General features: G+C 40.2%; 2 protein-coding genes and 1 non-coding gene across 5 annotated transcripts in view; all 3 read left to right on the forward strand.

Annotated features, from left to right (window-relative positions):
- The first annotated feature begins 678 nt into the window (after window positions 1-678).
- trnal-caa (transfer RNA leucine (anticodon CAA)) lies at window positions 679-789 on the forward strand. The gene is made up of 2 exons: window positions 679-716; window positions 744-789. It is a non-coding gene; the product is annotated as a tRNA-Leu (tRNA).
- Window positions 790-1257: 468 nt separating this feature from the next.
- Window positions 1258-6411, forward strand: trmt12 (tRNA methyltransferase 12 homolog). The gene is made up of 7 exons (XM_020592190.1): window positions 1258-1745; window positions 1916-2084; window positions 2170-2368; window positions 2462-2612; window positions 2733-2842; window positions 3563-3720; window positions 5482-6411. The coding sequence occupies exons 1-7, from the start codon at window positions 1693-1695 to the stop codon at window positions 5857-5859; spliced, it is 1218 nt and encodes a 405-aa protein (XP_020447846.1). The 5' UTR covers window positions 1258-1692; the 3' UTR covers window positions 5860-6411.
- Window positions 6412-7735: 1324 nt separating this feature from the next.
- Window positions 7736-17212, forward strand: part of sytl4 (synaptotagmin-like 4) — a 12266-nt gene continuing 2789 nt past the window's right edge. Inside the window, exons 1-14 of one of the 3 annotated variants that reach the window (XM_020592162.1) lie at window positions 7736-7878; window positions 7968-8041; window positions 10024-10215; window positions 11197-11412; window positions 12213-12316; window positions 12509-12620; window positions 12723-12809; window positions 13138-13243; window positions 13324-13414; window positions 13526-13620; window positions 14025-14117; window positions 14608-14786; window positions 15173-15275; window positions 15723-15884. In XM_020592162.1, the coding sequence (XP_020447818.1) occupies window positions 10097-10215; window positions 11197-11412; window positions 12213-12316; window positions 12509-12620; window positions 12723-12809; window positions 13138-13243; window positions 13324-13414; window positions 13526-13620; window positions 14025-14117; window positions 14608-14786; window positions 15173-15275; window positions 15723-15884 (1467 nt within the window). In that variant the 5' untranslated portion in view covers window positions 7736-7878; window positions 7968-8041; window positions 10024-10096. The other 2 variants (XM_020592171.1, XM_020592180.1) reach the window with 2 other exon arrangements.

Genomic DNA, 17212 nt, shown 5'->3' on the forward strand with positions numbered 1-17212 from the left:
TCTCCATCAGTCAGGATCCCTGCTGTTTTATATCTACTGTCATTATTGTGACTGTAGGGAACCTGTATCTGTCTATATGTTCTCTAAAAAGTATCTTACAGGCAGAATGCACAAAGACAACTTGAATCATACAGAAATGTTTATATTTTACATATGATTCCACCACAGTTTGACTGTTCTTAAACACAGATCTTCTTCTGTTGCTTAGGACTGAGTTTTCTAAAGTTTGGGGGGAAAGGTAAATATGAGAATTGCAAGATCCAGCATTTTGCAGCTTGACCGACACAAGGGCCTAAATGTCAAAATATTTCTGCCTCTGCTGAATCGATTTAGAACTTTATACAGTATTTCTCAAAGGAGCCTCAACTAGCACCAGTATAGGACTAAATCACTGGAGCACCACTTTAACGATAAATAAACATAAAGGAGCCCAAATAACACAGTGATTTGAGAAAAATAGTTTTGATGTAATCCTAACACTTGTATGGTGTGGGTAGTGGGGGGTTATTGATAATGTGGCTGATTATTTCATAGAGCTAGAAATGTAATTTCAGAAGGGAGGTACATCGGTGCAGATGGCATAACTAACAAAATACTGTTTCAGTGTCTACAGCAGACAAGTTTAACGAGTGTGGTCTCTAAAATCCAGCCTGACCTTGGTGAACTTTCCTCTAAACTGTCAGGATGGCCGAGTGGTCTAAGGCGCCAGACTCAAGGGTTGACTCCTTCCTATATCATGGGGTTTCTGGTCTCCAGATGGAGGCGTGGGTTCAAATCCCACTCCTGACAGAGGTTTTTCCTGCAGGTTACATGTTTACCTACAGGTTTGTCTTTGAATATGAACATGTAATAACATGTACTTGGCTCGCAGCAAGAAAGTTCCGGGTTCAAATCCCGCCCTTTCTTTGTGGAATTCGCATGTTTTCTCCTGGTACTCCGGTTTCTTAGGTTGATTAGTGTCTCTAAATTGCCTGTGTGTGGGTGGTTTGTCTACGGGACAGCCCTGTGCGACTGGCGGCCTGTCCAGGGTGTACCCCAATATCAGCTGCGACAGGCGACCCTATTCAGGAATAAGCTGTGTAGATAATGGATGGATGGATGTATTTCAAATGTGCCACCCCTCTCTGAGTCCAAAACTTTTAGATCCGCCCCTGATGACAAAATTTATATTCCCTAAAAAATGTTTTCTTTTCTTGTCTGTTCATTGGAACAACCGAGCCCTCACTCTCACCCATTTTAACTTCAGTGTTACCTTGCCTTTTTTCACACCCATGTAGCTGCAGTAACTCTCCGTCTGGAATTTGGGACGTTTGCCTCCATCTATCGACATCAGCGCACAACTTGTCCACTTCTCTTTATAATTTATGACTTTTTGAAACTTAGCAGACTAACTAACTAACTAACTAACTAGAATAACTGTAACTAACCAAAATAGCTGAACGCGTAGCCATTCCCATTTTAATGGAATTGCTGTTTTTTCTTTGTAGTTGCGTTTTATTTTAAGACGCAGCCGTTTCTCTTCAAAATAAAGTTTTGTTTTGAAACGTCCGTCCTGCATAATAATCCGACCGGAAACACACGACTTGTTGACTGTTGATGGACTCGGCTACGAGTTGCCCTTCATGTCGTTGTAGAATAATTTGGCACTCCTGAACCGTCAAACAAAAACACGGTGAATTTGTTTGTTGGCAAATGGACGGTGTGCCTTGCCTTCGTGTGTCAAAGTGTCATGCACAGAAGTTCAGGTAATCAGCCATTTAGTGAGGGAATATCCGCTTTAGCTAAGTTAGCTACCAGTTAGCATAGGAACCTTTGATGGGAACTAAGAACAGTATGCACAGAAACTTTGCCGTTTAAAATGTTTTCTGTGGCTGCATGTACATTTTTATATCACCTTTAATGTCTTATCATACAGGAAGTGCTTACAGTTCAAAGGAGCTCTGGATCCGAGTTTGTGTCTACAGAAAGACTCAGACGAGACTGTCCTTCTGCCTATTTTACCATCCTTTCTGTCACAACTTGATCTGCAGGCTCTCAGATTCACGTTGGCGTCAGATGAAACTTGTGAAATAGTTTGGAGTCAGGTGATTAAAGCTGAGTTTCACTTAAACACTATGAACAACAGACAGCCCTCTATAGTCTTTGTTGTTTATTCTGTTTCCATCACAGTCTCCTGTACAATCAAAGAAGGAAAGAGGAGGGACGACAGTTAATAAACTTGAGAAAATCCTCCAGGAGCTGTTGGAGTCTCATGGTGAAAGATGGACAGAGGAGTTGAGAGGGGACCTCCCTCACAGCTTCCAGAGGCATGAAGACCTAGTCCTACTGGGAGTCAAATGTTTCTCCCAACCACTGTGGAAGAAAATGGGTACTGTTCGCAAACACTACCATACTTGTCTTTAGTACCAAGTGTATGAAATAATTCATTAGGGCAGTTATTGATTGCGTTTTACTTTTTTAGATCAACAACTATGGAGTGCAGTGGCTAAAGGACTGGGAGCGAAGCGCCTGGCAAAGATGAGTCGAATATCCAGAGATGGATTTAGATCCCCTATAGTGACAATGCTGTTAGGTGAACACAGTTGGGTCAGACATGTGGACAATGGTATTACGTAAGTCTCAGTAATAAGTCGCTTTTTTGTGCTGCTGGTTGGCTTTCTGGTCTTGGACACATGATTAATAAATAACTAAAACATATGAAACTTAACATGCTTTCTTCACCGTTGTTTCAGGTATGAGTTTAATGTTACCAAATGCATGTTCTCAGCTGGAAACATAACAGAGAAGCTCCGGGTGGCTGGATTTGACTGCAAAGGGGAGACTGTGGTGGATTTATATGCAGGTGGGAAACCTTTGTGTGAGACAGCTTTTTTTTTTTTTATAAATATACTACATATGACTTCTGTATAACAAAGGGGAGGGCAATGAAACACCTGTTCTATATTTTACAATAGAACACAATGGCAAGGCAACTTTATTTATATAGCACATTTCATACACAGAAGCAATTCAAGGTGCTTTACAGAAGCAAGGAAAAACAGTAACAGTATCACAAACAATAAGCATTAAATTAGAATAAACTCAGTTAAGACATAGTAAAGATAAAACATTGTTACAAAGAGACAAAATACATAAAATAAAACGGGCAAAATAAAAGGTATGAAATGGAAATCTAGCCATTAAAGTGCAGAAAGTACAGCATAGAAACTGCCAAACCAAGTGGAGACTTGAAAGTGGCTAGAGTTGGGGCATTTAAGGCCATCAGGAAGTTGGTTCCATCTGTGTTCAGCAAAATAGCTAAAAGCAGTTTCACCCTGTTTGGTTCCGACCCGAGGTTCTGCCAACTGACTGCCTCCTAAAGATCTCAGATCCCTGCTGGGTTTGTATTCTTCAAGGAGTTCAGAAATGTATTTTGGCCCCACACAGTATCATTGAGTGATTGATAAACTAGCAGAAGCACTTTAAAATCAATTGTGTTGCTTTCGCTGTGATTAAATCATGTAAAATTACTTTCAGATATAACAAATTGTTGTGTAATTGCCACAATTGTGTCTTCTGTCAGGTATTGGATACTTTACTCTCCCATATCTGGTCCACACGGGGGCCAGTCATGTTCATGCCTGCGAGTGGAACCCTGATGCTGTTGAAGCTTTACAGAGAAACCTTGAGGCAAACGGGGTGTCAGATCGCTGCACAATTCATCAAGAAGACAACCGACAAGTAATGTGTTGTATATGCACTCATGACTGCTTATTACACACAACAATTTGCTCTGTCTTCCACTAAATGATTGTTTCACTACACCAGTGGTTCTCAAACATTTTTTGTCATTCCCCACTTAAGAGGGTGGGTGAATTTTCAAGCCCCACTTGTCAAAAAAAATAATGAAATCGGCCAATTTTTAAATTTCAAATGTATTGAAATATCAAATAACACCATGTTCAAAACAGATAAAATATAAGTGCAACTGTATCGTTTGACAGGGGGATAGTTTTCAATTTTGTAGCACTTGTCTCATCCAGCATAATCAACACCATGTCTACAGTTACAGGGAAAATGAGCTGCTCAGCAATTGACTGGGATTTTTTGCACTGTGCAATTCTGTAGGCAACTTTGAAGGAAGCCATTTGTGGTTTGCTGTCCACTGATGTGGATTTTACCATGCGATTTTTCTGCTGACAGTTTTCTGCCAGTCGAGCGGCTTATTAACATGACTGGGGTGTGTTGTCTCTAAATGTCTTCTTAATTTGTTGGGTCTCATGCTGTTTAAGACAGAAGACACACATGGGTCCCTCCTCTGCCCCCACCATTCCCACTGTGAATCCAAGCGCAAGATAGGCTTAATCATATTTTCTTTTCAGCTGGCTTTTTGGTTGATAAGACTTACTGCCTGTCGTTTCTTTGTCTGCTTGCGCTGAATCGCCTACTTTTTTTTGTGGTCCATGTAACAAATTTATCCATTTACATTATTATGCCCACTACGTACACTATTGGCCCTCTCGGTAAACGTTTCCTTATATTGTTGCACGGCAGTTAACATGCCGACGTTAAACTGTTATTGTTGCACTATAGTTTCACTTTTTTCTCCTGGGCCCAGAACTTATGTTATTTTAATTTACTTGTATTAATGACCCATTTCTAATTTTCTCCGTTCATAGCGCCCCATCTGTCATGTCTTTATTCCCCACTAGTGGGGCGCGCCCCACACTTTGAGAACCACTGCACTACACAGATGAAGGTGTTGACTTATACTCTCTAGTGGATGTTTTGATGCCAAAGATTCCCACCTCAACTGATCTGTTAAAAGAAGCTTATAGAGTGGAATCACCAGCTGTTTTGTGATGTAGGATAATGAACCGTGACACTATCAAAAATCACTGTAAAGGTTTACATTTCATTCTACCTTCATAAAAGAGCTACAGCCACATGTTTGACCTCACACGTTCTAGCATGCAAATCAGTGGGGATCAAGATACATTTTTATTTTTATGATATAAGCCACCATATTTGTATAGACACTATTTTTGTGGCCATCATAACACTGGTTTCAGTCATATCACCCAATCCTCACATACTCCAGGAGTTAATTTCAACCCTTTAATTGTCCTAAAACTTGAACTAAATCAGCCAAATAAGTGAAAATTTCGGTGGTCATTGTAACTATGAGTGTGATAGAGACTTATTTGATTTCAAAACTTAACTGTAACAAGTTGTCTTTTAAATGCTCAGTTTTGTGCAGCATAACATTGGACAACACAAACCTATTCTGAGTTTATTCCAAGTGCAGTCTGGTTCTTTTGGTTTTGGTTTTTCTCTTAAATTTCAGTATAACTGCAAGCCTATTTCTGGTATCACAGCAGTAAAGCAAAACGTATTAATGTTCGTCTGTTTTTATTGTCCTTCCTTGAATCTCCTTTTTATAACAGCAAACATTTCACAGGTGAAACCATTGACACTTGCGGCTTTTCTTTTTCCCCCCAGCTCAGTCTATGTGACATTGCTGACCGGGTGAACCTTGGTCTCATCCCGAGCTCTGAGGACGGCTGGCCTGTTGCCTGTCGGCTACTGAAGAAGACAACTGGTGGCATTTTACACATTCACCAGAATGTTACTTCACCATTACCTAACACAGCAGCCTTTCCCACCAGCGGTGATGCTGCTCACAGAGTCTCTGGGAAGAAGGCTGACAGAGAGGCGTGGCTCACCTGGGCTGACAACACTGCCATCCGCATTACATCTCTTTTAAGGAACGTCAGTGGTGTGCAGTGGAAAACAAACATCCGGCACATAGAGCATGTTAAGTCATATGCACCTCATGTTCACCATGTTGTGCTGGACTTGGAGTGTAGACCGTCCTGAATTAAAGAGGAATGAACCCTGTGACACCAAACCAGCACCATGTGCTGAACAGAAAAAAAGGTTAAACCTATGATCCATAGGTTTTTCAGTGCAACCAATCACTACACCAGCAGGATTCTATGATCGTCACTTATTTTAATTGCTGCAGTGTTTTTATAAACCTTTATTTACCAAGGGAAGATTCATTAAGTGCAAAGGCTTTTCCTTACCAACACCTGGAATCACACTTAAGCAGTTTTAATCACGTATGGAAACTTCCCAGTCATACATCATCCACAGCTTAATCTCTTACCTACTGGACAACTCTACGTGAGCACTAGGGGGTTAGGTGCCTTGCTCAAAGGCACCTCATTGTTGTTACAGCATACTAACTCGATTTTCCTCTGAGTCTTCAGGTCTGAACCCAGTTGAACAGATATGGGAGAGTTTGGACCAAAATAAGGGAAAATCTTCCAGATGAACAGTGTTCATTCTTCCAGTAGTAATCTCTGCCAAGGAGCACTAAAGCTGTTCTAACAGCTTGTGATGGACAAGCATGACTAAGATGTTCAATGTTGTTTTTTTTAACCTTTTGTCACCTATCTGAATCTGCTATGGAGGTAAAAGCACAAGATGGATCTTTGCACTAATTGCCAAAAGAGCCATATGGCCTGAATTTCCTTCTGGGATTAATAAAGTCCTCCATCTATCTGTCTATCAATACTTAGCAGACATGGTTTGATTTTCATATTGTGAAGGCACAGATTAGTTTCCTCTAAGAGTAAGTATAGTATTAAACAAATATGATGTAATATAAAATCAACAGAAATACCCAGGCCCACTTCTGTCAAGTTTGAGACTTGAATCTGTAAATATATGGAGGTACCTGGCTGAAACCTTTGGCCACACCTTAGGAGGATGGTTAGGTATATCAATCAGAATCAGCCGATCGTGTTTCAGTCATTTAACCTTATTACAATATTTAAATTGGCACAATTATAATGAAAAAGAAAAGTATTTCTGGGAAGAAGCTGTTTCATACCAGGGTTTTAAATACCAGAAATCTATTAGTTAAGTACATTTTTCAGTTATTTATACTTGAGTATTAACATTTTGTCCTACTTGAAACTTAGACCTCACTATATTTCATTGTACTTTTTACTGCACAACATTTATTTGATAACTTCAGATTACAGTTTCAGATACAATATAATCATACAGCAAGACTTTATTATTCCCTGGTGGGAAATTTACAAGCTAGCCAACAGTATATGAGGTACTTCAAATTAAATTAGCTCCTCCGTTACCACCTGCAACATTAAATGTGATAAACACAATTATTATCCAATAATATGATATACATTCATGTGAAATGTGAAAGCTTGCATAATGACTAGGTTTACGTTTAGTACTTTAAGTATATATTGATGTTAATACTTTTGTATTTTTATTTAAGTAACAATTTGAATGCAGGACCTTTAAGAGTATTTATACACCGTGGTACTCCAGTAAAGGATCTCTGTACTTCTTCCACCACTGTACTTAAGTAAATGTATGTTCCGTCTCTGAACATCGTGGTACCCTTTAGTATCCTAAAAAGGTGTTTTGTATTCGTTTATGTGTTATATTTCTCACATTTACTCTCTGACAGTCAAATTTGGTTTCATTTAGAATTAAGAAAAAGGTGAAAGCACTGCATACCCCGTGTTGTTGTCGAGGTTGTTCTCACACCGCTTCCCAAGCTGAGTGGGTGGAGAAGGAAGCGCGTTAATTACTGTACTAGTTAAACCAAGTGGGTCGAATGATCCACATCCAGCCCTTCCGTGGTTAATAGAGCAAAGCAAACGCACCTGTAATGGAAAATGTGGAGAGGCGCTCCTGCCTGTCTACTGCAAACTTTCCTTATCTTCCGGTACTCGGGAGTCAACTTGCGCACAAAGTCAACAGTTTTGGAGACAAGAAGAAGAAGAAGGAGTAGTAGGACAGACAGGAACGGCGACTGTGGCAGCCGATAAGCAGGCTTACTAAACCTGTTCATAGGTAAACTAGTAGTATAATCAGTTAATGTCATATCGCTGTTAGCTTGTCTGCAGCGTTTCACCGGTTTCCTTGTGTTTTTTTTTTGACAGGAATAGCTACTTGGCTGTTGTCGCCCGTAGGGAAGTAAACCGCGTAGCGGGGCGCAGTCGACTCCCAACAACAGGTGTGCGTTATTTTCTCTTAAGTATTTCATTTGGAGTTATCCGACTACGTGGTAAAATCAGTGAACCCAGTTCCCAACTCTTCAGCCTGTACAGTCGGATACAAGCAGACACCATGAAGTGAACATAGAGTAACGTGAGCATTAATTTAATTTCCACCTACGTCGGACCGTTGGAGCTGCGGTCGTTAGCAGCTCAACACGGAGCTTTTTAAATCTGAATGTTAGCATCGCACACTGGTGATAACTGTCCTCTGGCATATAGTACGACATGTCATCTGTGTTTATGGATTTATTATGTTAATAGTAATGTGTCTTTATTTCCACATCTTGTGGAGACGAGCTGAAGGGGGGGAGGGAAACTGTTAAACGTGCTAATGTCATTTAGCCATTTAAAGTAATATTTAAAGCTGTTCATTATTTATTTTGCAGCATACATAGACTTTGAATGGCAATAACGGAATCAATACATGTAAATGGATTATTTGGTTTCTTTTTTTTTTACATCAGTAATCACTTAACAATTGCAAGCCCCTGTGAATTTGTTTAGTATTTTGGGTTCATAGTTGGTACAGTAGGAATTAAGACTTCTTTTTTTTTTTAAAGAAGTCAGACTTGCAACTAAATCTGTGATAACAAAAGGATACGAAGGGTGTGGAGTAAGGCCAGTTTAAAAGAGACAAAAATGAATAAACAGGAAACCAAAGATGAACCAAGATGAACTGGACCCCAGAGGATTTACAGTTTACAGAAGTCCATGCCTGCACAGTGCTACCCCTTTCTCTACTTGGTGGTTTTTAATTTATTTATTTATTCCATCTTCAACTTCTTCTTTTTAGTGTTTTTAAACGAGCATTCCAGTTCGTGCACTATCACTCCATCGAGGTACAGAGGCACTGGCCATTCCAGGGAAGCTCACCTGGCAGGTATTATTAAACTCCTGCTGGAGTTAGTTGGCCCCAGGCGTTTAAACAGTGAGGGGGGGTTAATGTCTCATGTGTTTGCATGCAGTTTAGAATTGCAGCTTGCCCACTGATTAGCTGCTCAACATGCACATTTCCCCTGCTTAAGTTTTCTTTGAGGCTATTCACGTAAAAATCGGAGTATAAAGTTTCCAGGAAGCGTGAGAGATGACAAGTTTGATGTAGGGCCTAAACAAATGGCTACTGAACTCCACCCGGCTCTCTGTAGCCTTAGAGGGTGGGAACCCTTTATGTAAGCCAAGTTCATGTTGTTTTTACTCGTTTCAGTCAAGACAACCTTTCACCCAGGCAGAGGCTTTCTGTGGGACTCTTAGTCCTCTGACTTATAGTTCCTTTTGGTCATTTATCATTTTTGGAAAGCTAGATTCTGCCTGAAGCTTGCTCCAAAGTTCCTGTCCTCTCATGAAATGGAAACATGTCTGATAGTTAGTCTTGTTTTTGTTTTGTTTTTTTTTGTATTCCCATGGGTGATCACTTTTGACTGACGTACAAAATTATCTTTGGTTTTTTAAAACCAATAAGAAGCCTGTGACACATAATCCAAGGCTGTGCATCACAAAGTTGCTGTGCATTGTCTGCAGCAATACTTGCATAATCTAATGAGGCAGCATGTTTTTGTCTGCCTTCTCATTAATGAAGCACCTCCCGCTGAGCAAATTTATACAGTAGGACTGTGGGACTCTGACAGCAGAAGCTTCACTGCATGGATGCCAACAGGAAGAGAGAAAGGTCATTCTGTTGTTTGCCAGTCATTCGATTAACGCCAAACAACTGTCTTCGCTCGTTCGTCTGGATCTTCGTCATCAAGTCAGCAAGTTCCTCTCCTTACTGCAGAACTCTGTTTAGGCTGCCTTACGTGAGATCATAGAAGAACAGACTCTCTAGTTCGAGTTGGCTTTTTTAAAATATTGAAGCTGTTCACCTTTTATCAAACTTGCTTTTGCAGTAACAGAGAATTAGTTTCACTTCCATATAATCCCTGATGTTTTGTTTTCTCTTCAGGCAGTCTTCTCAAAGCGACAGTGACTGGGCTGAGCCTGTTAATCTGTGCTAAAGGCTTCTGGTTGAAGGTACAATGCCTCAGGCTGCTGACATGGTAAACCTGGACTTCCTGTCCAACTCTGAGAAGGAGCGGATCCTGGAGGTGCTGCAACGGGACGAGGAGCTGAGACATGCTGATGATCAGCGTGTGCGGTGAGAAGAGATCACTTCCTCTTAATTGGACTAAATGGTTAACTTGCTTGATTTACCTTTCCAACTCATTAGTTATAAAAGAACCAAATAAGGCAATACAAACTTAGCACCTTCTTATTATAAATTAAAACAAATTTAATCAGGTTAAACAAATTCACCTTGTAGGGGTGTGGTATTATTGTTAAATCTGAGATTTGGCTGGGTTGATATGTTGGGCAGCATTAGCTTAATGCAAATATGTCAGTATCGGTGTATTTGCTCATCAAAAGGTACTTCGAAATGTTAGTACAACAATCCCAACATATGAGTCAGGTAGTTTTAGAAGTAAGGGTGGCATTGCCAGAGTACCTGCGAGCACTAAAGTTTTTTTTAAACTTGAATGTGTCATACTCGGAGCACATCTTGTGCACAGTAAAAAAGACTATCAAAAATATTTGCCATGTATTATATGTAAAATTGTATCAGCTGCAAAAATCCAGTTTCCTTTGGCCTTTTTATTTGTTGCTGTAGGTATTTCATATGTCTTATGATTGGCCCTCTCACTGCTGGCAAAGATATTTTTAAGAAATGGGCAAAATGTGTCCGTAGAAGTAACTGTGCAACTGTCATGTATGAAAGGTTTGCATCACAGGCTTGGTCAGATTCTTATTCCTGTTTACCTGTCCTTTAATCAGATGTTCCTAATCTGCATTATAACTTAAGTTTTTAATTTGGTTTTTGACATATAGTGGGAAACAGTTCGTTGCGCTGACTGTCAGTTTGACTCGTGTAATTTTTGCGTACATTTATCAGTCAGCCACATTGCCCAGACCCAGTCCTTGATGTAGATGTCATTTAAGGAATAACAAGCGTCTAACACGTGACTAAAAGAGATGAGATCTTTCTGTGCCTGCTACAGTGTTTAAACTTTTCTTGCTTCTCTAGATGGGTGGCCAAAATCTGCCTCACATACTGTGCCGTTTTATTTTTTGTTTCTCTTAGGAAGTTGAAGACAGATTTGCAGGAGGTGAAGAGGAAAGGGGCCAAACGTGGCAGTGGAAAATACAGTCAGCGTATTTGTGGCCGATGCCTGGAGCCTTTGAGTCCACTGATTCTTTTCAACAGCAAGTGTGCGGTGTGCAGTCACGATGTGTGCCGCAACTGCCGAACAATCCTCGCCAATGGATCCTGGGTGTGCAACGTGTGTGACAAAGAGTCGTAAGAGCCGTCATTCATACTCTCCCTTGTTAATAAAATGAAATGGCCTTTTATGAAAAATGTGTATTTGAAAGCAGACGCGTGCACATTTAGACTGAAATGAGTAATAATCAGTTACTTGTTTATTTATCTCTACCAGCTCTTCACGCGCAAAAAAGAAATTTGCAACCACGTTAATGATTGACAATACACTCGGCTGCCAATTTATTAGGTACAACTAGTGAACAATTAATGCAATACAACAGGGCTGCAATATTAGGAGTTGGTTTAACTCTAATGCATCATATAGAGAGGTGTTTTGTTATCTAGCTTACCCTCATTGATATAAACAGGTTGGACAAAATAATAGAAATACTAGACAATACAACACAATACAGCTCAACAGCAGCACAAGGTGCAGCCTCCAAAATGATCGTACAGTTGAATCATCGAATCCTTTTAAAATGGTTTCAATAAAAACTGAACATTATCACCTTCATGAAGGAGGATTTCCAGGACTGTTGTATCAACATGTAATGAATGAGCCTTTGTAATTATGCCAAATTTTTGAAGCAGGAATATCTGTCTGTACATTTAACCATTTTCCTTCACGATTGCCAACACACAGTGCTGACACTAATGCATATATCTGTGAAAGCTGTTATTTTAAGTGATAATACCACACTGATAGTAATTATAAGGGTAAAGAACAGTAGTTTGCAGAGTGCAACTAACAGCATGTTGGGTAAATATTAACCAATATGACATTTAACTGCTGAATGAGTGTACATTTTTCTCCATGTGTGTTTGTTGGATTCCAGGGATGTAAAGAAAAAGACTGGTGAGTGGTTCTATGACCAAAACATCAATCGTTTCTCTGCAGCGCCTGGGCATGACTTGGTGCGACTCTCCCTGAAAAGGCCATGTGAGTACAGGAGGAGGAAGTGGGTTTCAACTGTTCAGCTAGGAATGTAAACAAGACTGAAAGGAATGTTGTCCTAGGCCGAGAGTAGATGGGAAGAAATGTTATACTCCAGTAACATGAGAGCATTTTCTTTAACTGTCTTGGAAATGTGATTCAGTGTTTGTTGTTTGTTTGTTTCTTTGTTTTTTTCAGTGAAGAAGAATGAGACAACAGGACAAGTGTTGTTGAGAAATTGTGAAATAACCCCAGCTCCTTCGTCTCCTGTCCCCCAGCCCAGGCAGAAGAATAAAATACCCAACAAAAGGTTTGTTGTCATGTTTCACATCAGTCTTGTCAGTTTTTGAAATGTGAATGTGTGGATTTTCAGAACACTAATATCTCAACCTCGTTACATTTTCTCTTACAGTACAAATTCAGAGTCTGCAGAAAAGACCAGTATACAGAGCGGTAAAACTGACACCGCATCTGGTCCTGTGACCCCTGACCCACCAAGGTAAACTCGCCTATATTTATTATGAAAGGTGTGAGCACTGGCCTCCTCCCCCAGAGGGTCAGGGTTGTGTGCTTCATTAAAGAAGTGTCTAGAGTAGTTTGAGGGTGAGATGACCACAGCTGTGTCAGATCTTTTTTTTTTTTTTGCCAATTTATGCCAGTTTCAGGTTTGGTTGCAACACTGTCTCTACTTTGCATGCTGGAGGAAAGTTCTGTCCTTGTTGTGATGTTTGCTGTTAAAACCGCCTTCTTTTGGCATAGAATTTGCTGCGATGTCCAAATGCCATTGATTAAGCTGCACTCAATGTGTCATTTATGTTGTCAACCAGGAGAAAGAACCGCTCAGATAAGTCCAGCCCAGCAGGGTCCAGTGTTTCCAGTCTGTCTGTCGCAGTCAAAGCAGATGGCGACAGCGACAAATCAGAAGCAAAGACCGTAAGAAGCTTTCGAGAGCACATGGATTCAATTATTGGGGGATTTTCTTCTCTCTGCATCACCATTTTCTGTCACCACAGACCCCAGGAGTAAAACCAGCCAGTTCGAACCCCGATTTGGATGTTGACAGACTCTTCAAGAAGAGCATCAAACGAGCCCCAAAGCCTCAAGGTTGGCGTCTTATACAGTATATCGCCATGTGCAATGCTGTTTTTCTTCCAAAATCAAATGAAAAAATTGTGTGCATCACAGCTTAACTGCCGAGCTGTATGTTTATTACAGAATGTGTATCGACACTGGACCTGCGTGATGGATTTGACCATTCAGAGACCTCAATGGGCAACAGGAGCAAATCTGTACCAGGCTTGGATGTACAGGTGCGTTGTTAGTGAGGAAAGTCACTGAATTCAGATGGTATTGTATACTGTGTTGTCGTGAATTAACTTTTTTATTTCCTGTGCAATTTGTTGAACATCACAGCCAAATGGACGAAGCTAGAAAGAAATCCATTCTCTGGGTTTTAGGAACTAACACTAAAACCTGGCTTCTATAGTTCGTTTCAGATATTTAAACATTTCCCTGGTATTTAACTCATTTAAAACAATTTGATTAATTTACGTTTGCTTATTTAAGGGTACACAAGTCAAAGACACATCTTCAGTAGTGTTTAAAAGTCGATTTTTCCCTTTAACTCCTTTAACTCAAAGAGGTAAAGTCTTTATAACCCATTGATGACCAGATGGTGTGTTCAGCCCTCTAAATATTCATTATGGTACCACAGGAAGCTGAAGAGGAGGATGAAGATATTGACAGCTTAGTTAGCTTGCATAAAAGGACAATGGCTTCAAGCTCCTCCAGCCTGCATAGCTCGAAGGTAAAGTACTGACATTTCTCACAGCTCACATTAGTCCTCTAAAGGCTCTTTGTCTTTCATGACAGAGCTGATGTTTACATATCTGAATGAGAATCTGTAACCTCAGGATGTCCTCCAGCAAGTTAGCAAGAGTGAAACTGTCGTCAACCAGAATGTTTCTATAGTTACCAAAGTCTCCGGGGAAAGCAAAGCTGAGGCCAACGTGGCTTTGATGCTGCCACTTGGCATTTAGATATTGACAGAAACATCCGGATCTTTGCTTTCTTTGTTTGTCTCTGACTCACTTTCTGTTGATCCTCTAGCAATTACTGTATGTACAGTTACATTTGTCATCTTATTTCTATCTTCTAAACTTGTAATCTGCAGCATTGAGCTTGGAGCGTGTCTGTCCAAATATCTAAATGCCAGTACTTGGTATTAATGAAACTCAGAATAAACAGGGTTTGTGAATGATTATTTACTCATGTCAGATGGGTGTATGTATCTGCAGAGCGCGATGGGCAGTCTAATGAGTGTTTACAGTGAAGCAGGAGACTTTGATAGTGTGGATGTGTGTGGAGACGTCATCTTCTCTCTGAGCTATGATGAACACACCCAGAGCCTCCAGGTCTTCATCAAGGAGTGCCACGGGTTGGCCTATGGCGACGCATCACGACAGCTTTCCAACCCGTAAATATTCAAAGCTTTCATATTTTCCAAGCTTATAGTAGCTGTGATGGGAAGCTCGGGTAGGCAGAACATAACATTTGAAGGATAATTTGCTCAATCTCTGGGGTTCACATTAAGCAGCAGTGCCCACTGAGGCTCTGACAAACATTTTTCTACTGCTCACACACTCTGCAATGATGCTAGCACAGTCCTGATCATGGGAGATGAGAGGGTGTGTATGCTTACAAAGTCTTGATAATCAGATCCCAGAGGTGATTACAAGAGCTTTACAGGAAATTGAACATCAGCTGCTATTTTCACAGCATTTAGTCAGGAAATGCAGCAAAACACCAGCAGCAGGGCCTGGGCCAAACACTGTTGGACATACTTCTCTTTTGTTGTTTCAGTTATGTCAAATGTTACCTACTCCCTGACAAATCTCGCCAGAGCAAAAGGAAGACCAGCGTCAAGAGAAATACCATCAACCCAGTCTTTAAAGAAACATTAAAGGTGAGGGTTTAACTGGCACTGCTCTAGCTGCACCACAGCTGGAGACCTTATTCTGTTGACTTTATGACGCACTCAGATTAGTGACCTTGAGCCGTGCTTGCTGCAAATAATGACCACACCTACAAAGACCTTAAGATAGATATTGACATTGCATATTAGAATAGCTGCTCTCAAATATTGATTTTTGCTCCTGGCTTCCACTGCATAGTCTGCTTAAATACAGTCGCATGTGAAATGGAATTAGCTGGAGGATTCCATTTGTAACCTTTTTTTTTTTTCTTTAATTTTGTATTTGCTTTATAAAGGTTTAGAAGGTAATTCAATTTTAGATGCAACTTCAATAAAATCTGAGTTCATCTCATAATGTCTTATTCATAAAGACTTCTCCATCACTATGTCACTGCTAATCTTTGTGATTCCTCTTGTCTCCTCCTCATACTTCACCAGTACTCTATCAGCCGCACACAGCTGTTCACCCGCTCCATGCTGATATCAGTCTGGCATCATGGTCGCTTCAGCCGAAACGCCTTCTTAGGAGAGGTGGAGATCTCTCTGGACTCCCGAGACCTGGACTCCCCGTATGAGGACTGTATGGTTCTCATGGGGAAGGTACATCAGAGAAACATGATTTCTTTTTCTTTACCATGTATTCTTGAACTCTGTGTTACAGGAGCTGTGTTTTTTTTTTTATTTTTTTTTTTTTAAACGAAGGAAATTATGTATACATGCAGTGTTGCTCATCAAAAGGCAGCGTGCATCTTTGAGAACACGGATAAATGTGTTTTCTTCATAAAACCTTTGCATTTTTCTTAACTTTAAAACCTGGATTAACAACTGTTTACTCCTTGTCTTCTTTCTGTCTTTTGCTGGTGCTCTGCTGTGTTTTGTTTTGCATTGCTGTTGCCTGTAGATCAGTGGAATAGTGTAAAACCTTGAGCAGGAAGGTGAATCAAATTACCTGTGTGCTTGTGCACAAATGCAAACAAAACAGGAAACAGGCTGCTAAAGATTAAAAAATAATAATAATAAAGTTTTGATAAGGTACTTTGCCAAGTGTTTAAGCTTACTTAAAAATATTTCTATTAACACAAACATGTTTTGTGGTAAGGAGTCTGGCATTCAACAAAAACGCCTTCAGAATGGACAGATCTTCTGTGCCCCAACTGCATGCAGAATGGCCATAAACACTGAAGCTAAAAGGCTGTAAATTTTGCCAAACTTCATCAACAACAAGGAACAGTCTTTAGCTGAAGCTGGTTAACAAACTGCAGTTTACAATTTGTGTTTATGAAGTGTTTTGTCTACCATGTTTAACACTGCTGATGAAATGGAAAAACCTTCAGCACATTTAAACTCGGTGAGGTCAAAACAAGGTGAAGTTATTGATTGGCTGTAAGAAGAGCCAGTCAATATATATCTTGGCTCTCGCAGGCACATCTTCATCAGTACAGTGGGGTAAATAAGTATTTGATACACTGCCGATTTTTCAAGTTTTCCCACTTACAGAGAATGGACAGATCTGTAATTTTCATCATAGGTACACGTCAACTGTGAGAGACAATCTACAAAAAAAAATTCCAGAAAATCAGATTTTTAAATAACTTATTTCCATTTTATTGCATGAAATAAGTATTTGATACAATAGAAAAATAGAACTTAATATTTGGTACCGAAACTTTTGTTTACAATTACAGAGGTCAGACGTTTCCTGTAGTTCTTGACCAGGTTTGCACACACTGCAGCAGGGATTTTGGCCCACTCCTCCACACAGGTCTTCTCTAGATCTTTCAGGTTTTGGGGCTGTCGCTGGGCAACACAGAGTTTCAGCTCCCTCCATAGATTTTTCTATTGGGTTCAGGTCTGGAGACTGGCTAGGCCACTCCAGGACCTTGAAATGCTCCTTACGGAGCCACTCCTTAGTTGCCCCGGCTGTGTGG

The sequence above is a fragment of the Monopterus albus genome, unplaced genomic scaffold (genome assembly GCF_001952655.1).
Source record: "Monopterus albus unplaced genomic scaffold, M_albus_1.0 scaffold2.1, whole genome shotgun sequence".
Lineage (NCBI taxonomy): Eukaryota > Metazoa > Chordata > Actinopteri > Synbranchiformes > Synbranchidae > Monopterus > Monopterus albus.

What these genes read in the sequence shown, in the direction of transcription:
- trmt12 (XM_020592190.1), top strand. Translation starts at nt 1,693, where the DNA reads ATGGACGGTGTGCCTTGCCTTCGTGTGTCAAAGTGTCATGCACAGAAG. An exon ending in CATGTGGACAATGGTATTAC is followed by an intron (nt 2,613 to 2,732) that starts GTAAGTCTCAGT and finishes CCGTTGTTTCAG; the next exon opens with GTATGAGTTTAATGTTACCA. An exon ending in TGTGGTGGATTTATATGCAG is followed by an intron (nt 2,843 to 3,562) that starts GTGGGAAACCTT and finishes GTCTTCTGTCAG; the next exon opens with GTATTGGATACTTTACTCTC.